At 41.0% G+C, this 21,887-nt stretch overlaps 1 protein-coding gene and 1 long non-coding RNA gene across 4 annotated transcripts in view; one reads left to right on the top strand and one right to left on the bottom strand.

The window, feature by feature from the left end:
• Positions 1 to 290: 290 nt before the first annotated feature.
• On the bottom strand, positions 291 to 18,563 carry PRKAB2 (protein kinase AMP-activated non-catalytic subunit beta 2). Of its 3 annotated transcripts, XM_019919833.3 has the most exons (8): positions 18,127 to 18,262; positions 17,678 to 17,860; positions 13,757 to 13,923; positions 12,869 to 12,962; positions 12,512 to 12,632; positions 8,760 to 8,893; positions 8,019 to 8,087; positions 291 to 5,515 (listed from the first exon to the last, which is right to left on the bottom strand). In XM_019919833.3, exons 2-8 carry the CDS (start codon positions 17,831 to 17,833, stop codon positions 5,438 to 5,440), a joined length of 819 nt encoding a protein of 272 aa, XP_019775392.1. In that variant the 5' UTR covers positions 17,834 to 17,860; positions 18,127 to 18,262; the 3' UTR covers positions 291 to 5,437. The 3 variants fall into 3 exon arrangements, with proteins under 3 accessions (XP_019775392.1, XP_019775393.2, XP_073664838.1); XM_019919834.3 differs by lacking the exon at positions 13,757 to 13,923 and having other exon boundaries at positions 18,127 to 18,563; XM_073808737.1 differs by lacking the exon at positions 18,127 to 18,262 and having other exon boundaries at positions 17,678 to 18,027.
• Positions 18,515 to 21,887, top strand: part of LOC117313150 (uncharacterized) — a 39,749-nt gene continuing 36,376 nt past the window's right edge. The window contains exon 1 of the long non-coding RNA XR_004527611.2: positions 18,515 to 18,649. This is a non-coding gene — a long non-coding RNA (uncharacterized lncRNA). The remainder of the gene's footprint in view (positions 18,650 to 21,887) is intronic.

Here is a 21,887-nt window from a genome sequence, read left to right as displayed (position 1 = left end):
ACTAGGATCTCAGCTAATCCAGCACAGGATGATGGCTAAGTGTGCAGTTTACAGAAAGTGCTAAAAATCAAACCAGAGTTTGCATTCCTCTAGTTAATGTTGGCAGAGCCTGGAACAAAAAGAAGAGAAAAGGTGGCAGATGGAGGGATGACACCATGTGTCCCACATACCTATTACTTTTCTCTTTATTCAAAAGCATCTGTGTGGCAATTTACATTCTTTAGATCCTGAGGCTAACTGAGTGGATAGGTCTTGATAATATAATCAGTAATCAATGAAGAACTCAAATATTATTGCTGTATAATACTTTTATTCAACAGTTTTACGGGAAAAAAAACCCTCACATTTCTGTATGTGTTATATCACATAATTTTCAGACATGTCAGAGTCCAGTGAAAAATCACATTTGGAGAAAAGCTTTAAAATTCATTCTTGTATGCCACTCCTTTGTGAAATACCGAAAAGCAGCTCTGTATCGCAGCACTAAAGGTTACAAAAAGCACCATTTAAAGGAGGACTCACGTGTTTAATTCCCTTTATAGTCTTATTCCCCCTTTGTAACAGAGCTGTACTCACTCAAAATGCTTCAGTGTAGTAACAACCAACATTCTCCAATTTACCAAAATTTAAACAAGTTTCACATATGGGGCCCAGTGTGGAGATTAGGACTAATCAACATTAGTGAGCTTTGGCTGTTCCAAATCCACAACCTGGGTAGGTGTTCTGTAGATGGGAATAGAAAAGAAATACGATGATGAACACATAATGTAATACTTATAGTAGGTACCTCCTCGACCATTTTAACCTGACTATAAAATCCACATAGCATTTAGTTTTTCATATCAATCTTACCGCAAAAGCACTGTGCTACACAAAAGTCGACTCCAACTAATGTTGGAACTAAAACAAAATTTAATTTTTAACAAAACGTATTCATTCAAAGCACAACTGAGGGGCTTCCCTGGTGGCGCAGTGGTGCCTGCCGATGCAGGGGACACGGGTTTGTGCCCCGGTACGGGAAGATCCCACGTGCCATGGAGCGGCTGGACCCGTGAGCCATGGCCGCTGAGCAGAGCCTGTGCTCCGCATTGGGAGAGGCCACAGCAGTGAGAGGCCCATGTACCGCAAAAAAAAAAAAAAAAAAAAAAGCACAACTGAGTAAAGCAAATCAAGACAAAGCCCAAATTTGAATCCTAGAGGGATTCCACTGCGAAGAATTGGATTTCGTAAGTAACAGATTCTTGGAATTCTTTCCGTTTTCTTATAATTTTTAAAGATTTGGCCTTTTTACTCCAGAAGTTTCAGTTCATTTCAGAAATCACAGCCCTTCAACCTCCAGTTGTGACTGGTGCTTAAGGAGAGACAAATGCCTAGATCCAGAGTTTTAAAAGACCCTAACTCCTATCCCTCCCAGGTCCTCCATCCCATGGGTAACTAGAGTCAGCAGTTCCTAGAAGACAGCAACAACCTGGCTTTAAGGATGAGTCACAATAATGCAGGAACCAACTGTGTATCTGCTCTTAAGCCTAGGCCCCAAATCACTAGAATGTGAGGATTTAGAAATCTCTGAGAATAGAATGTATTTCAAACATACACAAACATAGACTATTGCATATCATTTTTAGTTGAGGTCAAAAATTTAAAAGCTCTACTTCCCCAATTAAAAGCAGGGGATTCTATATCATTAATGTGTCTCCTTCATTTATACCCAGATTAATATAAGACCAGTCTAGAGGTAACACTTCTTTCTGAATTTACCTTCATTTCAGCAGCATATGTGGAGTACCAACACTTTTCAAAGATTTTATCTCAGATCCATTAGGTCTACGAGACTAGAAATAATTGGGGTGGAGTGAGTGGGCCTGGGTTTGTAGGATCCTGTCAGAAACCTCTCTTGGATTCTTCTTTTACAGAGCTTCTTTACCATATATAAGCACTGTTTTAAAAAAAAGCCAACACTGTTGAGGCCAGGTATGACCTTCAGGGGTTTTGCCTACAGTGATTAAATCTCATTCAACTCTAAGCTTAAAACAAGCTAATAACCATAACACAGAAGTTCTCCTTACCAGCAAGATGACTAATATTTGTTTTAGGTAATGTTTGACTTTAGACCCTGGTAAAGTCTGCCTGACACATGAAGTTAAAGCACAACATAGGAGAAAGTGTAGAAAATAGAAACAAGAGAAAGATTTTTTATACTGTAAATTCTGTACAATGAGATCCAAAGACACCAGTATATGTTTGATTTAATTTAAAAAAGGATATTTTTAGTTCCGAGTTACTTAAGCCTTAACTTTCCTAGTACCACTCCTCAGCTCAGTTACTCTTTCTTTTTCCCATAACTCCTAGGCCATGATACAGTTCAAGAGTCAGCCCTCCCTAAGAATTACATTCTTACTCTTTGACTGTGAAACTCTTATAGGCAAAACAAATTTAAAAAACCCTAAAAAAATTTTTTTCCTTTATTCATTTTCAAAATCTGTCAAATTCTTCTGCAGAACATAAACTATCCCTTTAACCAATATAAAAGAATGAGTGAACTGTACTCTTGGGTACCTTCCTCCCTCCCTCCCTCGCAACCTTCTAGAACAGTTTCTAGGGGACAGACTGAGAGTATGATAGGAATTCTCAAGGCCGTGGTATGTTAATCAGCAGTACAGAGGAGGGACAGGGCTGAATGAGTCATCATCCAATTCCTCTTACTGATCCCTTTCCATACCAGCTGGTAGGCTCCAGTTTCACATCTGGCTGAAAGATTACCTCAGAATTTGGAAAAGTGACACTTCCTACACATTTCCAGATTAGAAGGATCTGAAGGTCACCAGCACCAAAACCTACTGTCACTGGAGACAGACCCATTTCACAGAAGCCTCTGGCCTGAGAGAAACTGAAGGAATCTCTTTTCCTGCCACACTCTAATTATCTGTGCAGAATAGAGACTTTAATACAGGAACACAGAGACAATTACATGTCAATACTGCTGACAAGACATATGAGTACAACAAAATCCTCTAGGTGACAGCCAAGATTTTAAATCCTCCTAAGTGGCCCACTTGTTTAATGGGTAATGGAAAAAACAAAATTCTAGTATAACTGAAGACAATGTAGATCCTGAGAGTTGGTAGTAACAGAATTTGGCCTGGATTTTTAAAATGGCACACCATTCTAAAAGTGATTGGAACCATAAAACGTTCTCCACAAAAGCCTTTTGAGGCGGATGGTGGCCTTGAGTGGCTAAAGCAGTATTTACTCTCAGCAATTAACCACCAAAGCACTTAGCAATTTACATTCCCAGTAAGACAACAATCCCACACCCTACTGCCTCACACACAGGATCTAAGAGTTCTACATACTGGAAGACAACTGTATCATCAGCTTTACGTGGGAAAGACAGGAGGTAGCTAATTTACCTGTGGGTGCCCTTTCAGTGGGGCTGGGCTCATCTTAGCAGTCAAGGAGCCTCTCCAGCAACAAGTTTAGCCTCCTTCAGTACTGAATGTTTGGCTTGCATTTATCTGTAATGGAAGAGCCACAGAAACTTGGGGAAAAATATCTTATCTCTGAATCTCAAGAGTGGATTGAATAGATACTTTTTACTCCACAAATGGAAATCACTGACCCCACTTCATCAACAAACACTTTCTGGAAGATACAGAAGAACAAGATAACTCTGTTAGCATTTAGTGCATTAAAGGGATACTTTTCATGGCTGGGAACACCAAAGGTAATTTCTTGCCTCTTGAATCCTTAAGTTGAGGGACACTTTTAGGTGCATAAAATGAGCCTGAATGGGTCTGTATCTAGAGCAATGTTTACTGTAATGACGTACACAGAGTCAGCCTTATTAATCTAAGACTGTAGGGGGCCAGACTAGAGAAGAAAATATTGGGGGCAATTTATCATAAGCCTGAAGTTCTCCAAATGCAGTCTCTTAAGACCAATGAAAAGGCATTTTTATTTTATTTTGTTTTATTTTTGCGGTACGCGGGCCTCTCACTGTTGTGGCCTCTCCCATTGCGGAGCACAGGCTCCGGACACGCAGGCTCAGCGGCCACGGTTCACGGGCCCAGCCGCTCCGCGGCACGTGGGATCTTCCCAGACTGGGGCACGAACCCGTGTTCCCTGAATCGGCAGGCAGACTCTCAACAGCTGTGCCACCAGCGAAGCCCGAAAAGCCATTTTCTGATAAAAGAAAAATGTAGGCACATAAAAATATTCCAAGGATGAAAGACATGAAAGTTTTCTCTGGCTTCACTCCCACCTTCAAAGCTATCTGCTCTGTGAAAGAAAACATGGAAGCAGGGCCAAACCAGGTGGGAAAAAGTATGGGAATGTGCCAATACAGCCTAAACTGTGGCACCAAACCAAATCAAAAAAGTAGACCTGCATTCTGCCTTTCATATAAGGCTGAGCCATATTTTCTTCAGTAGAAGTTAAAATAAGTAGTGACAAAGTGTCATGGGCCTGTGCTGAGCTTAAAAAGGAGACTTTTTGGCTGCCCTAGTCTGTAAGGTGGGTCAGGTCTCACACAGCCTTTTGTTTCTTTGTTTGTGTGTGGTATGCGGGCCTCTCACTGTTGTGGCCTCTCCAGTTGTGGAGCACAGGCTCTGGACGCGCAGGCTAAGCGGCCATGGCTCACGGGCCCAGCTGCTCCGTGGCATGTGGGATCTTCCCGGACCGGGGCACGAACCCGTGTCCCCTGCATTGGCTGGCGGACTCTCAACCACTGCGCCACCAGGGAAGCCTTCACACAGCCTTTGAAAGGGGTCACTTACCCACTGAATTTTGTGTTAGGCAAGAGTCAGATATAGGATCTGAAGGAGGTTAACAAAGCAAGAATGTGAAATGAGAGGAAAAAGGGTTCTTGTGGGGTACCTGGTATCATATAAAAAACAGATTGTGCACATACTCTGGGAATACAGAGAACCCATGCAAGAAAAGCTGCTTCTGCAAGGAGGCAGCTGTAAGTAGGGCAGCACTCTGGCACAAGTCCATCCCTTGGAGAGCCAAGGTAGCAGTGATAGAATCTCCACCCAACAAGGATCCTGAGAGTTTGCTCTTCATTCACTTTAGGAAAAAAGCTTCCTGTAATGGTTCTTCCTGCAGCTCTCCCCAACAGATCTTGGTGAGTTCCCACAGGTAGAGAGAATACGTCTAGCTAGGAGGCTTCCATTAACTTTCGTCTCGTGTGTGTGTGTGCGTGTGCGTGTGTGTGTGTGTGTGTGTGTGTATGATTTTTTCTTAAAATAAATTCCATGAACTCCTAAAGCTCTCATTTGCAATCAAATGCAAAAGCAGAGCATCCTACTCAGAGGCTCTGAAACACACATATTAGCCTCAAAGCAAATCAGCCTTCCAGTCCCAGGTAAGACTGATCTAGTCCAGAAAGGCAAGGGAGATGCTTCTCCTGAATCCTGGGAGGCAGGAAGGAATCCCTTCAGATGGGCTTGTACAGCAGAGTAGTGACATATTTCTTCTTGTAGCGATGGGTTGCGCTAAGGACCATCACACTGTCCTGCAAGGGAAATAAACATATGTAATTAATTCACTAGTTCAGGACGTAGGCAGCTGTTCCCAGCCATTAATCCTTCACAACTGCTCACTTTTAACAGAGTTAGTTTGATATTATTAAAAAAAAGGTTGGTTTTGGATTCAAATCAATTTAAGTTTTGATCCTGACTCCTACTGTTACTCCATTTGTGACCTTGAGTAATCTACTTAATGTCTCTAAGTTTTTTCTCATCATTACAAAGGACAACACCTACCATTAATATGGCTCTGATGATTACATGAAAATATCTGACAGAGAAAGTAGGTGCTGAAAAAATATTAGTCTCCTACCTCACTTCCTTCCCCACCTCACATTCAAATATTGGGCTTAAAACTATGATGGAAAAAAAGGGCTTCCCTGGTGGCGCAGTGGTTGAGAGTCCACCTGCTAATGCAGGGGACACAGGTTCGTGCCCTGGTCCAGGAAGATCCCACATGCCGTGGAGCCGCTGGGCCCGTGAGCCATGGCTGCTGAGCCTGCGCATCCAGAGCCTGTGCTCCACAATGGGAGAGGCCACAACAGTGAGAGGCCCGTGTACCGCAAAAAAAAAAAACAAAAAACAAAAACAAAAAAAACAACTATGATGGAAAAAAAGAAATATCCTGATATCTATCTCTAGAAGGAAGTCTTAAAAGCAATGAGAAAAAAGGGCAGTGATCCTTTTGAAAAACCATTTCCAAGCCCCATTTAATACCAGGGATGAACTTTAAAAAAAGTCATCTCTTGATCCTTACTGAAAAAGAACAGATTGTTCCTAAACCAGAAGAGGAGGTTGCCCAGAAGAAAAAGATATCCCAGAAGAAACTGAAGAAACAAAAACTTATGGCCCGGGAATAAATGCTGCAAAAAATAAATGCAAATGAAAGTTAAAAAAAAAAAAAAAAAGTCATCTCTGATCAAGAGGGGACTCAGGAATCATCTTCTATCCTTGAACAAAGTGGACCCTAAAATCCTCCTTGGAAAGACATTCAATCCAATGGATCAGTTCCAAACAGCTTAAACAATCTGAGAAAACCAGGGATAGGTCAAGGCCAAGCTGAACCACAACAATCAAGACCTTGACCTGGGTCAGAACCAGTGTGAAGAGTAAGAGGTACCATTTCCCAAGCAGTGTTACAGACCCTGGGTGTACCATAGAAAGAGATGGCAGACCTGTGGACATCACCTGATAGCCAAAGAGCAGATACAGGAGGCAAAATTCAGTTAGATCACAAAGAACCCAAGCAAATCCAATTAAGAAACCAGTGCCTCTTCCTTTTTTCCTCTATATTGTATCATCTACAATGAAGACTTCTCAGATTGACATTCTGTGACCACAGTATGCAGATCACAGCCTAAAAATGACAGAAGCAAGGCAGGTAAAAAATTCAACTCCAGAAAGAGTTTGGTGGAAATGAGAAGTGGGTGAGAGAAAGAAAGATCTACTTGGAAGAACCAGCACAATGGTCTCTAGGAAAGGACATGGAATAAAGATGGGAGGACTGGACCTCAGTCCTCTCTCTTGTACTTATTGGCAATATGACCTTCTATGAGCCTTAGTTTCTTTATCTATAAAACAGGGTTAAAAAATAATACTTATCCCACAAGGTTATTATAAAAATTAAATTCAATAATATACATTTAGTAAGTACCAGGTAATCTGTTAAAGACAGCTGTATCAGTGATTTCCCTAATCTGGCTGCACATCTAAGAAATATAAGCAGCTTAAAAAAATTACTGAGGCCCATCCTAGATGCACTTATTCAGAATCCCTGGGGATGGAGCCTCTGAATCTATATTTTCCCTAACTTCCCCCAAGTGATTCTGATGATGTTCAGCTTAGTTTGGTAACTACAGAACTATATAAAATATTATTCCAATAGCCAGACCACAAAGACATGACAAGACTGAACAGGTATTTTCAATCCAGAATCTAAAGCAGCAGAGAAACCAAGAAGCATTCTAAGAGCTGGGACGGGGATGCGGGGGGAACAGGGTAAGTCTGGTCACATTTCTCCTTTAAGTAGTGGATAGGAAAGATGCAAGCACTTGGGTATATATGACTCAGGCAGCTGAAAGCAGCTCATGTCCACCTCTAAAAAAGTGGAAGCCTTAATATCACATTCAAGCATTCTTTGAACTGGAAGGTAAACTTGCTTTTTCTGTAAATGAAATCCTAGTACTATGAACTCAAACTTAATTAAGTAGGTGGTGCAAAGGTTATAGCTACCCAGAAAGAAACCAGGAAGCAAAAAAGTCCATTCAATCACAGCGCAATTCAGCTAGCCAGAACTCAGATATCGAGACTAAAATTTAAAACAAACAAACCCACTAGTTAAAGAAAGAAACTTCTTCTCCTATAATCTGACCATTACTGCCAGCTTCAGCTTCAGTGAAGCAGCAGAGCAAGTAGCCACTAGGGAACACGTGTTCAACTCTTCCCCTCCCATTTTGGGGAACTATGTGAAGAACCAGGCCCACCACTTACCTTAATGGACAATGCATAGAGATGGTTCAGCATAACATGATTGGGCTCGGGGAGCAAGGCTGGATCACACTAAGAGGGGTAAAAAAAAAAACAAACCCAAAAAAACACCACTAAATGGGGTTAAATGCACAATCCTAAACCAGTTTATTCTTCCTCAGAGATCTTTGGGACTGTTGAGAAACTCAAAACTAGAATGTATTATTTCCTTTAAATAATGCACTCATCCTAGTATATATAAATAATACATTCTCATTACAGAAAATTAGGAAAATTCTGAGTCCAGGGCAGAAACCCTTAGCCTCACTACCTATTCATCCTCTTTAACAGACCTTGCCCACAACACATATAGAAGATTTGTGTAAGAGGCAAAAATAATCTTAGTGGGAATCAAGTGAATTGACTAGAAATGTAAATTATATGCAAAATATACTTCTTTTGGATATCCCCAAATGATAAATACTCCTTATCTTATTTTGGAATAGAAGTCTTAGAAACTGGTTCTAGCAATCCATAGCTCTGAGCCTGATATATTAGGACCAGAAGACAACTATGAATTTTGGTAACAGTATTTGGAAAAGTCGCAACTCAGCCCTGGAAAAAGGAACTTGTAAAGCTACTGATACGTATATGATTTATACTCAACACACCTTTGTAATAATCCCAACCTCTACGATTACTGCACTGTAGCTCAAATGGTCTAGTAACCCCCAGATGCCCCAGCAATACTCTTAGGATACTCACAGATATATTAGTGTCCTTGTTAAGAATAACTTGGAGAAGGTGAGGAGGCAGGATGGGTGGGGATTTGAATCTCTCCTCTGATCGAAACACATACATTTCTTGACCATAAGGCCCTGGGGGTGAGCTGGAAAGGTCTGGAAGATATTTATTCAAATGTAAGGGAAAGTTGGAGAGCTATTAAAGATGCATGAAAAAACTGTCAGTACATGGCAGCTAATATTAAATATGGTAGAAGTCAAGAATCATAAACTTGTGACTTGTTGGGTCTACAACTGTAAGGCAAACAAAGAAAAAGTCTGCGTCATCCTGAACATAAACTATGAAGTTCCTCAACATGGTAACATGACATGAAGGATAGGGGAGGAGATGAGGGGTAAAAGATGTAGGTTCAGGGAAGAGCTACTCCATTTATCAATTGTATGACTTGGGACAAATCCCTCTTCTATAGTCAGTTTCCTCATTCATAAAATGAAAATAACAATCTCTGCCCTATTTCACAGTGCTTTTATAGGAATCAAATGAGACAACAGATGTGACAATGCCTTATAAACTATCAAACAATATGAAAATATTAGATTTGTTCTTTTTTCCAGTCAAGCAGCAAGGTTATAAACTTTAAGACTACTGATACTACGATGACTGCAACAAAAAGGAAAAATTAATAACAATGTAGTAGTCATCAGGGGAATGCAAATCAAAACCACAATGAGATACCACTTCACACTCATTAAGATGGCTAGAATAAAAAAAGACAGACAATAATAATTATTGGCGATGATGTGGAGAAGTTGGAACCTTTGTATTATTCCCATTGCTGGTTGGAATGTAAAATGGTGCACCACTTTGGAGAATGGTTTGGCAGTTCCTCCAAAAGTTAAGCACAAAGTTACCATATGACCCAGCAATTATACTCCTGGGTACATGCCCAAGAGAAATGAAAACATATGCCCACACAAAAACTTGAACACAAATGTTCATAACACCATTATTTGTAACAGACAAAAAGTGGAAACAATCCAAATGTCCGTCAGCTAATGAATGGATAAATAAAATGGTATACGCATACAATGGAATTTTATTCAGCCATAAAAAGGAATGAAGTAATTATATATATTACAACATGGATGAACCCTGAAAACATTATGCTAAGTGAAAGAAGCCAGACACAAAAGACCACGTAGTGTATGATCCCATTTATGTGAAATGTCCAAACTAGGCAAATCCATAGAGACACAAAGTAGATTTGTGGTTGCCAGAGGCGGAGGGAAGGAGGCAATGGGAAGTGACTGCTCATGGGGATGGGGTTTCTTTTGGGGGTGATTAAAATACTCTGGAATTTGGACTTCCCTGGTGGTCCAGTGGTTAAGAATCCGCCTGCCAATGCAGGGGACACGGGTTTGATCCCTGGTCCGGGAAGATGCCACATGCTGCGGAGCAACTAAGCCCATGTGCCACAACTACTGAGCCTGCACTCTAGAGCCCACAAGCCACAACTACTGGGCCCATGTGCCTAGAGCCCGTGCTCTGCAACTAGAGAAGCCACTGCAATGAGAAGCCCACACACTGCAACGAAGAGTAGCCCCCGCTCACTGCAACTAGAGAAAGCCTGCGTGCAGCAGTGAAGACCCAGCGCAGCCAAAAAAAACAAAACTCTGGAATTATATAGTGATGATGGTTGCACAACTCTGTGAATATACTAAAACTTATTGGATTGCACACCTTAACAGAGTGAATTTTATGGCATGTGAAATTATATCTTAAAAAAATGGAAAAAGTGTATGCAGACAGAATAGAAATACACAAAAATGAAGAGAACTATAATTTTTTGCTTAAAAATTTTTAATGTTTTTTACAGTTTCTAGTAAAAAGGATTTTAACAACCAGTTCAGCATAAGAACTCAGATTTCAATTAAATATACCGTGGGACAAAAGAAAAGAGTAGCAAAAATACTGTTATATTAAACAATATCTTAAAAATGTATAGAACTTGAAACTTTTCAAAGTACTCTCAGGTATTTTATCATAGATCCACAAAAACACTCTTTGCAAGTACATAGAACAGTTTTTTTTTTTTTCCCTTTCCATCAGAAAAAAAAATGGTTAAGTCACCTACCCGAAGTCACATACACAGCAAAGATGGTCACTGAGTGCAGATTAAAACCCATTATCTGAAGAGTCCTAATAAAATGTATTCTAAACCCTACCTCAGTGGATCAGGAAATTGGGTGAAAGTGGGAAGAGAGAAATATCAAAAGTATGCTAGTCCTCTTTCTCTATAATTATGATTATATGTCTATTATTCATTGGTTGATTTGCTAGAATCATATAATGCAAAAATTTAGAGTAACTAGTGGCCTCATCATTCAATTCAGTATTTTTAAACTCTTTTAAATCTCTGCGCCACCAGTTAAGAACAACGTCCAGCCTTACTTTCTGAGCTTATATAATGCAAACAATATTTTTGTAATTTTCCTAAACAATTATTATACTATTGCTTATTCTTTTAGAAACTGCATAAGCCACTCTTGTGTCCTGAGATTCTAATATGTCTCACTTCAGGTATTGTGTCTCCTCAGCTGTGAATCGCTGAGAGTCTAAGCCTCTGATTTTACTGATAAGCAACCAAGAACCAAAAAGGCTGAAGGAGTTGTCCGTGATGCAAAGCTAGTTAGTAGCAGAGGCAGGCTTTGAACTCACAAGGGAGAAGTGTGCTTACTGGAAACACAGTTCTTTAGACAGTCATAGCCTTTACTGTAAAACAACAAAATTGGTAACTGTGAGTATGGATAGCAAATCCCTTTTCTGGTTTTATAGCTAATGTAAGGAGAGATGAAGGCCTTGGAAAAAGCACTGGGAGAAACAAAAGGATACAAGTCTTTTCCTCTACGAAGGGATTTTTTTTTTAACCCAAAACTTACAAAACTTCAGTTAACATATACACAAAAGAAATGTGAGGTTTGGGAACTTCCCTGGTGGTCCAATGGGTAAGACTCCATGCTCCCACTGCAGGGGGCCCGGGTTTGATCCCTGGTTGGGAACTAGATCCTGCATGCATGCCGCAACTAAGAAGTCCACCTGCTGTAACTAAAAGATCCCGCATGCCGCAACAAAGAGCCTGTGTGCCGCAACTAGGACACAGCACAGCCAAAATTAATTATTTAAAGAAATTTAAAAAAAAACCGGAAATGTGAGGTTTTTATAACCCTTTTCCCCAAAAAAACTGCCATATATGTAGGCCCTATAAAATTATAGAACTGCCAACTGAGCTAGCAAACTGGCAGGATTAAGCTGAGGCAGCTAAACAAGGCATATGAGACACAGCTAGCCCCTGCTAGTTGATACTCTCAAAGGTCAATGAAAAACTTGAAATATTACTAGAAATAGCTTTTTAAACTATAGACCATAGCCTATAAAAAGAAGGATAAAATAGAAAATAGAGTACTTTACATGTAATAAAGGCAAATATTATACTGTTAAGACTTGTGTTACTGTTGTGTGTGTGTGTGTGTGTGTGTGTGTGTGAGTGTGTACTGGGTTACAGTGTAAACCTACTGGTTAAAAAGTTTGAAATCAAATACACTAGACAGATTTTCTTCTTGAAGACGGGTACCTAATGTTTATAGGAGAAACATATACATACAGTTCATAAGATTCCTAAGGAGAAAATGAAAAAACAAACAAAAACCACTCTTGGGAAGAAACACGCATTATAAGAAAAACAGATCAAGAAAGAGCAAATACTACAAAATTACCTCGACAAGATGTCTCTGAGCTTTCCATTGAATCTAGCTTTAAAGCATCAAACACCTCAAAATCAGATTTCTTGACATGGATCAAATTGTTAATTGTGCCAAGCTGACTGGTAACCACAGGCTGAAACAATGAATGGAAAAAAAATTCATGAAACCCCATTTCAAATACATCTCTTCTATTCAACTCTCCTCTTTTTAAAAGGGATCATACTTGGCACCACCATCTTTTATCAAGAAAGAAATCCAACAGTATAGGAGCCTATCAGTCCTGACTGCAATGATGTTTGACACCAAGGGGAATGATAGTTTAAAGGAGACTGTTAAGTCAGTGGTTACCCTCGGAGATCAAGGCCTTACCTCTGATGGATCATGAACCCATTGTCCATCCACAAAGAACTTGTACTGGTGCTCTCCCTCAGGGAGGTCCAGGATGGCAACAAAGTCATTATGGCTATAGAAGAAAACAGAAAGTTAAATAGGCCAAATTTCTATTAGAAGACAGAATATAAATGTAAAAACCACGAGGCTATCACAATATCATACCAATGATCTCCCGCATTCTTAAGTGATTGCAACCCCTGTAGTAAAAAATAATTTATAAACCCATTCTCCTTTTTTATATCACCTTGAGCATGTATTTGCTAGCCCCTCCCAATAACTTTAGTTCTTAACTAATATCTGGAAAAGAACAATAAAGATGTTAATCCTCCCGAATGTTCCACCTTAGTACAACTATTTTGCTTCAGCAAAACGGATCCCTCATGAATGTAAATAAGATAGCAAGTAGGTTCAGGATAAGAAGTGCCTCAAGGTACCCTTCCCATATTTTGGTGGCAGATTCTAGAAAATTACCTATATACAAAGGGCCATAACCAGTTACATAATTCACTGTTGCTCTGAAAGCAACAAACAACATTACTACCTAGAACTTTACAGTGTGTTTTGTTTTAGTGCAGAAGTCAGAGCAACTGGACTCAGGCAGTTATGGAAGACTTCCCACAAGCATAGAAAGGACTTGTGTTAACACAGTCTTAAAGAAAATGACATTCTAAGTGGTAAAACATCTCTGACTCACTATGAGGTTAGAAAAAAATGTCACAGATATACTTATTGGTCACAGAAAATATTCTAGAGAGAGTCCCTAGCAGGTGGAGAGGAGTAGTCCAGCCAGGTCTCTCTCCTAAGAAAGGAAATCAAGTCTCTACTCCTGGACCCTGTAGACTCAACCAAGACACTTGTCTTCACCTCTTAATCAGTGGAATCTTGGTGCTCCAATTGTTGAAGGACCCAGAGATGAAGACCTCCTTGCCTCCTTCAGACCAGCGGATAACAGTGGGCCGGGCCTGCTGTGTGGGCTTTACGGAGTCCTCCAAATCCTGCTGCCATGATACAAACTCTTTGTCCCCAGGGAGCTGTAAGAAGGATTAGGTCATCCCTAAATTGTGACCCAGGAATTCTGAAAAGGTCACTCTCCTCCCTAGGGCAGAGAGGGGTGCTACGTTTCTGCTAAGGATTAATAAGCCTTGAAATTAGCAACTAAATCAGATTTTGAACAAACTATAGAAAAAGAACTCATCTAGGACCAAAATGGTCAAATGGCTTATGCTCAAAGGCTACCCAAATCACAGCCTAACTTCTGAGTCTGCATGTACCACTCATTCTTTCAGAGCCTTAGGATTTCCCTTAAGAAACAAACAAACAAAAAACCTTACTTCCTCTTACCAGATTAACTCATAGGCAGACAATTATGATATGCTTCTGAGTGTCTCTTAAGAGAAAAAATATGAAAATAAAGTATGGTTCTACAAAAAATAATTAAGTTAACCACATGCAAATATGAGCAGCTCCCAATTTATCAGTTGTAATAGAAATTAGAGATGCTAAAATTCATAAGTAATTCACAATCTCTAGTTTAGTTAATAGGTTACAAAAGGACATTAAAAATATAAAAATCAGGGCTTCCCTGGTGGCGCAGTGGTTGAGAGTCCGCCTGCCGATGCAGGGGACGCAGGTTTGTGCCCCGGTCTGGGAGGATTCCACATGCCGCGGAGCAGCTGAGCCTGAGCGACCGGAGCCTCTGCTCTGCAGTGGGAGAGGCCACAGCAGTGAGAGGCCCGCGTACCGCAAAAAAAATAAAAAAAAAAAAAAAAAAAAAAAAAAATATATATATATATAAAAATCAGATCATTGGTTTCATAAATTTTGAGAAATGGTTATGAAATCTTACTTGCTCACCTATGCCAGGTTTGTACTAGTTATTTCAGGAGTAGGGATGAAAATTCTGGAGCCCCAAGAAGCATCAGATCAAAAACACAGTTTCCTTTAAAAAAGTGGTTCCAATATCAAATGAAGTATGTAGGATTCCGGAAAAACAACTGACTCCTTACTTAGTTTCTTTTCATTACCATCCTTCAGAACAGGAATTGGCAAACTATGGCCAGTGAGCCAGATGCTTTTACAAATAAGGTTTTATCAGAAAATAGCCACACTCATTCACTTACTCATTTTCTATAGCTGCTTTCATGCTACAATGGCAGAAATGAGTAGTTGTGACAGAGACTGTATGGTCCGCAAAGTCCAGAATATTACCTACCTGGCCCTTTATAGAAAAAGTTTGCTCACCCCCACTTCAGATTGGTTTAAATAACTTTGGTAAATAAGACTATATGGTACCAAGCCAAAATATTACCAAATAAAATAATGTGGGTTAAAAAAAAAAAAAGGACTAGTTTATTCATTTGGGCTTTACTTTCAAAATGGCTGAGGCAGACTACCTTCCATACTCTCTCTCAATATTCCTCAAAACTACGCTATGAGATACCAGTAGCAGCATAATCCAAAGCAAGCAGAGAAAGAGAATTGAAGGAACTTTCACATTATATAAGGAAGTGGCTTAAGAGGAAAGTTTGATCTCCATTTTCTCAAAGCAATGAACTCTTATTTGGCAGGCTGCATTAGAATTACAGAAATGTTTACATATGCCTAACAATTACATATGCCTCAGATTCTGATTCAGATATAAGGTCCGGGAATCTACTTTTAAAAAGCTTCCCAGACAGTAATACTGAAATTATATTAAAAATAAAGAAAGAAACCTCATCTTTAGAGATACATCCTAAAATATTTACAAATAAAGTAATATTTGATATGATGGTCTGGGATTTGCTTCAAAATAATTGGTGGAGGAAGAGTGGATTGGGGTATAGGTGACATAAATTCATTCATGATTTGATCATTGTTTAAACTGGATGACAGTTAATACAGGAGTTCATTACACTGTTCTCCTGACTTTGAAACATGGAAAATGTTTCAAATTTTCTGTGCAGTGTTCAAACAAATCTCAGGTGAGTCTAATGTGCAAATAGGACTGAAAACCATTGAACTAGTAAACCGAAGAAGGCTGGCATTTGAAGCAATGTAGGCCCGCCTGCCACTATTTCTATTACTTACTTTTATGATTTAATAGTTTCAGTTTAGAATTTGAAAGCTACAAACTATTAATATGCCTAGCTTTGGAAGAAAGCCCTTCCACGTATGACATGACATTTCTGTGGTAGGCATGAGTGCAGCTGACTAGCAAAAAGATTGTTTACTCCAAGTTAAATAGTCAGCAAAATCATCAGGAAAAGAGGCAAAACAATTAGAATTATAACTGAAAAATGTTTAAGTGAAACATTGAGGGAAGAAATAGAGTAGATTGAGAACTATAAAATCTTAGATTTGGAAGTGATCTTGGGAATTATTTGAACCAATTTTCTTATTTCACAAATGTCAAGATTGAGGTAAGGGAAAGAATGATCCAAAATAGGCTCCATTTCAGACAGAGCAACCTGGCTTTTATTCAGGACGCCGATTACTGCAGTCACAGTTTGACAAATACACTGTACTTAAATCCTGAGTCACCAATGTAGGAAACTGGTAAAAATACAATCACCTTGAGAAAGCTCTGAAGAAGTAAATTCAGATGGCTGAGGAGAGGGCCCAAATGTTGAGGAAGAAGTCCTGAAGTGGGAGAAGGAAGAAAGGAACGAAGAAGAAACCCCAAGAAATCACCCTCACTTCTCTTTGTGATTATGTTCTCAATTGTGATCCAAGAAAATAAACAGTAGAATCCACATTTCATGTGTTATCAACCCGGCAAATTATTCTCTATTTACAAGAGTAAATAAAATAAAACCCCAGATGGGTGGGACAGGATGAGTGATAACATCAAACCTACCCCAATCTCCCCAACCCCTCCATTTTTCTACTTCATTCTAGTCAGACTACCAGGAGGAATTAATGTATTTAATGCCTACAACTCTGAAAGTGATTAGAAACATTCAAATAGTAATTACATTGCTGTCAGCTCCATCTATCCTTTCTGTAGGGTGAATACAAGTTGCCACTTTCCTGAAAGTCCTTGATTGAGAGCAAGGTCTTCAGGGCAACTGTGGGTTGTCCATTTTCAGCCGCGGTAACATTATGAAGTACTACCGGAAATTAGAGAAATCCTGGAATTATTTGCTCTCCCACTTGAGAAGCAGCTGGACGTGAAAGAAGCAGCTCAGCCAAGACTACTGTAAAGTATGAGATGAAAACTAAGCAGTCAACCAAATAATGTCCTTTATTGATCCCCAAGACTAGAAGAAAGTATTCATATAAGCAAGTGGTTGCTGCTCACAGCCATGCCAAAGGGGAAGAGGATCTGAAGTGATGAGCTCTCAGAAGGGCAAAAATGATACTGATACACAACAGTTATCAGGAAAAAGAAATTCATTTACCTACCTCAAGGCAAATGTGAGGAAATGCCGCCTATGGTCAGCAACTCGGGTAACCTACCCTCTGAAGTTTTTCACCAGGGCTCACAACCTACAAATTCATCAGTACTCTAGAAGAGGGTGCCTGTTAGGAGAACCAAGGGCGACCGGGCGGAGGTTTGTTGGCCTCATCCTAAAAATGTGGCCAAAAGAGTAGTCGAGTAACAAGAACTCCGCCTCTATCCTACTTTGAGACAGCACCGCGAAAGGAATTACCACTCAATATCTCCGTCCCCGAAAAAAGCCTTTAATTCTAAAAACCGTAACCCAGGTCAGTGTGATAAGAAAAAATCAAAATAGGGAGGAGGAGCCCTGACACCCAGACTACTGCAGCATCGCCACCAACTGGGGGCGTGGGGACACTCACCTTGGAATCCGGCAGGCTGAAGACGCTGGGGTCATCGGTGCTCCCCACCATGATCTTATGTTCCTTGCCCGGGGCATGGCCGCCGGCGCCCTCGGCGCGCGCAGCCTTGGCGCCGTGGCGCTCCCCGGCCACCCGGTCGCTAGTGGTGTTTCCCATGGCGGTGCAGCTCGAGTCGGGGGCCACCTGCGTGCGGAACAACACGGGGCTAGGGACACCCCGGCGGTCGCGTCTGGGGAGCCCCTGGCCCCGCCCCTGCGTCTGGGGACCCGGGCAAGGGAATCCCCGCCCCAGGAAAGCCGCGCGCAGGGGAGCCCGCCCTCTCTCCCTGGCCGCCAGGAACCCCCGGAACCCCCAATCCCCCTAGTTGCCCGCTGCTCAAGAAACCCGCTTTCGGAAACTCCCCCGCACCCTCCGCGCTCACTGCCCAGGGGCGCTCCCACCCCAATCACCTCCCGCGATGCTCTGCCTCCTCCCGGGACCAATGGTGCGATGGATGTTCTGCGGCTAAGGCCACCAATAAAGTTATTGAAATTGAAGCCACGCCCCGGGCTAGCGACCCGGGTTTCCTCCTAAAATGGCTACAAGGCCAGAGACGCGGGGTCGCCCCGCGCGCGTTCCCTGCGGCCGCGCCGCTGCAGCGCTCGGGGCCCGCCGGCCTCTCTAGCCACCGTCGCCTCGATGGTGGGCAGCCGCGCGCAGCCTTCAGCGCCAGACGGGGGCGCCGGTTCCGCAATCCACCGCGTGCGGGGCCAGGACTGCTTCGCTGGCGAGACTGCGCCGAGATCTTTGGTTGCTTGAGCCTCAGGGATTGCCATCGGGTGGGGACGGTCACCGAAGGACACGGGGTCCCCTCACGGGCTCTGGTGCGCACCCGGTGGAGCGGCATTGCTTTTTTCCCCGCTCCCTCACCTGGCCTCAGGTTCGCCAGACGTTTTCATTTTGTAGCGTCTTTTCGACAGGCATCCCGGAGAGGTGAGTTCCTATAGGAATAAGAAAACGGACTTGCACCTGAAAGCTAAGGAAGTAGTAGTGGTAATTGCTCGAGGTTAAAACTAAGTGCTATGGGGAGCAGACAGCCTTACTGGGTCCCCAGGGAACAGGGAATAATTAGGAGATAAATCTTTTTTTTTAAAAAAATTTTTGTTTATTTATTTTTGACTGCATTGGGTCTATCGTTGCTGCGCACGAGCTTTCTCTAGTTGCGGCGAGCGGGGGTACTCTTTGTTGTGGTGCTCAGGCTTCTCATTGTGGTGGCTTCTCTTGTTGCGGAGCAAGGGCTCTAGGCGCACGGGCTTCAGTAGCTGTGGCTCTTCGGCTGTAGAGCGCAGGCTTAGTAGTTGTGGTGCACGGGCTTAGTTGCTCCGCGGCATGTGGGATCTTCCCAGACCAGGGATCGAACCCATGTCCCCTGAATTGGCAGGCAGATTTTTAACCACTGCGCCACCAGGGAAGTCCCAGGAGATAAATCTTGACAAATTGTTAAAATTAGTATAAGGAGAAGGAGAAAGCTATTCTAGGCTAAGAAACAGCACTTGCAGTGAGCAACCCCAGAAGAAATGAAATTCAAGAAAGAGAGCAACAGAACCATCAGAAGGAATACTTAGGTAGAAAAGGGCAACGACAGTCTTGTTGGAGCAGATTCAGGTTTCTACTGATAATTAATGGGACTTATGTGGTATTTACTAATTCTTACTTTGCATTATGATTATATGCATGTCTCATTACCTACTAGAAACCCTTGTCACTCAGCATGTGTTATAGTGACCAGCAGCATGGGCATCACCTGGGAGCTTGTTAGAAATGCTGAGTCTGAGGCCCCATCCTACAGAATCAGATTCTGCATTTTAACAAATCCCCAAGGGAATGTGTATACACATTAAAGTGTAAGAACCACTGCATTGACTACTGGCAGAGAGCAAATCTAGGTTTGATTCTTCATGTTCTTGCATGCACCTTGTACAGAGTAAACATTTGCAGAATGAAGGGTACATGAATACTGTTTACTACATTTATAACAGGATAATTGCACTTAGTCTTAAACACAGCCAGTAATGGGGAACCCCAAGTCACACAAGGCCACCTTTTCTGAATGAGCAGCTCTATTTGTTGAAAAGTTCGTTTTATATTAAGTTGAAAACCCATCCACTTAAGTCCAACAAATCCTCTGCTCCCCCTTTTGTTTTTGCTCTGCCCCTAATAAACTCAGTTATTCTGTAGCTCTTAACCAAAGACAGTTTGCAGAAAAAAAGGTACATTTTTTTTACTGCAACCTTTTGCTCACCCCTCCAAAATCATTACTGTCTAGTTACCTCCTTCTTGGATAATCTTACCCCCCCCCCCTTATTCCCCGAGTTCCTTTCAATCTTTCTACAGGACTCTGAAGCAAGGTCCTTGAAGGACTAATACAATAAACATTAACTTGTGTACTGTTCAGCTTTCTAGCCCCAGGGTGGTTTCTCCATGCCAAGTAATATGTCCCCAGTATGTATTTACTTACAAGCGTCAAATCAGCATAGGAGGAGCAAATCTGCTTTGGGGATTATTCATGACACTGTTCTGTTCTAATAACATTTATAAATCGGTCAGTAGTTAATAATAAAAGTCAGCTTTGCATATTGTGTATTTTAGACATAAGACAAAAGTAATTTGACACTGTAGGAAGGATTAATTGCTTCTCCCTAGTCCCATGTTTGTTTGTTTTTTCCTTATACTCAGGAAAGACTAGGTAAAGAAACATGATCTCTTAACCAACACCAGTATAATTTCTCTCTTCAGACTTAATGCTGTTGCCCCAGTGTCCTATCCTTCCTTCTAGAGGGAAGGAAAAGAAGAAGGTAATAGGCAAAATAATTGGTGGGGGTTCTCTTGATGTTACTGTATCTCAGATGTCATTGCCACTCGTCTCCTCAGATAAGCCATTCTGCCTGATAAACTGAGGAGAATAATGGAGAGCATGGGAGGCTTCACAACACAGTACACTTTTATGCATGCTGCTAAAAGTGTCCTACTTCCTCTGAGAGGTGAGGATGGGGGAATGGGGGAAGAATATATCGATTTTACAGAACTGGATGACAGGTTAGATTCGGCATCTGGAGCTTTACTTTCCTGTCTCTGCTCCCCAGTTTGCATCCCCACTTGTGATCAGGAATGAGTGTGACATCTCATCTTGGTGATTTCCATTTCAAAAACAATCTGATCTTTTTTATAAAGTTAAACATATACCTAACATGCAGTTTAGTAATCCCACTCTTAGGTATTTATTCAAGTGATATAAAGACAGGTTCACACAAAAACATGTACATAAATATTTATTTGTACAAAACATATGTGGCTTCACTCATTTTCACCCCAAAAGGTAAACAACACAAGTGTCTTTTGCCTGGTAAATCTATAAACAAAATGTGGTATAGCCATAAATGGAATACTGCTCAGCAATGAAAAGGATTAAACTCGATACACACAACATGGATGAATATCAGATGCATTATGGGAAGTGAAAGAAGCCAGAGTCTATTTACATGACATTCTGGAAAAAGCAAGACTTAGGGTCAGAAAACAGATCAGTGCTTTCCAGGAGTTGAAGGTGGGAAGAGGTGTTGACTACAAAGGGGCCTTAGGAAATTTGGGGGAGTTATAGAATACTTCTGTATCTTGATTGTAATGGTGTTATGCATCTGTCAAAACTTACAGAACTGTACACTAAAAAGGGTGATTTTATTTTATGAACATTATACCTCAATAAAAAATAAAAACAATTTAATACTATTTAAAATATCAGCTTTAGGAAGAGGAATGATACAAGTTTATACACAAAAGAGACTACTCAACCATTGTGGAAAGTAATTATTTTTAAAAACAAATACCATTGATATTAATTTTTTCCACCTTTATTGAGGTATAATGATAAAATTATATATATTTAAAGTATGCAGCATGATGACTTGATGTATGTGAACACTGTGAAATGATTCCCACAATCAAGGTAATTCACATCTGTCACTTCACACCTCTGTGTGTTTGTGTGGGAAAATGCTTAAGATTTACTCTCTTAGCAAATTTCAGGTACATAGCACAGTATTATTAACTATAGTCACCATGCTGTGCTTATTCATCTTATAACTTAAAGTTTATACCCTTTGACCAACATCTTCCCATTTCCCCTAACTCCTGACCCCTGGCAACTATCATTCTACCCTCCGTTTCTCTGAGT

Source organism: Tursiops truncatus, chromosome 1 (assembly GCF_011762595.2).
Source record: "Tursiops truncatus isolate mTurTru1 chromosome 1, mTurTru1.mat.Y, whole genome shotgun sequence".
NCBI classification, from domain to species: Eukaryota; Metazoa; Chordata; class Mammalia; order Artiodactyla; family Delphinidae; genus Tursiops; species Tursiops truncatus.
Note: the sequence above shows the minus strand (reverse complement) of the source record. Positions and strands in the feature narration are given on the sequence as shown.

What these genes read in the sequence shown, in the direction of transcription:
- PRKAB2 (XM_019919834.3), bottom strand. Translation starts at nt 18,563, where the DNA reads ATGCCGCTCCACCGGGTGCGCACCAGAGCCCGTGAGGGGACCCCGTGT. An exon ending in ACAAGGACACTAATATATCT is followed by an intron (nt 8,088 to 8,759) that starts GTGAGTATCCTA and finishes TACCCCTCTTAG; the next exon opens with TGTGATCCAGCCTTGCTCCC. An exon ending in TCTATGCATTGTCCATTAAG is followed by an intron (nt 5,516 to 8,018) that starts GTAAGTGGTGGG and finishes TTTCCCTTGCAG; the next exon opens with GACAGTGTGATGGTCCTTAG.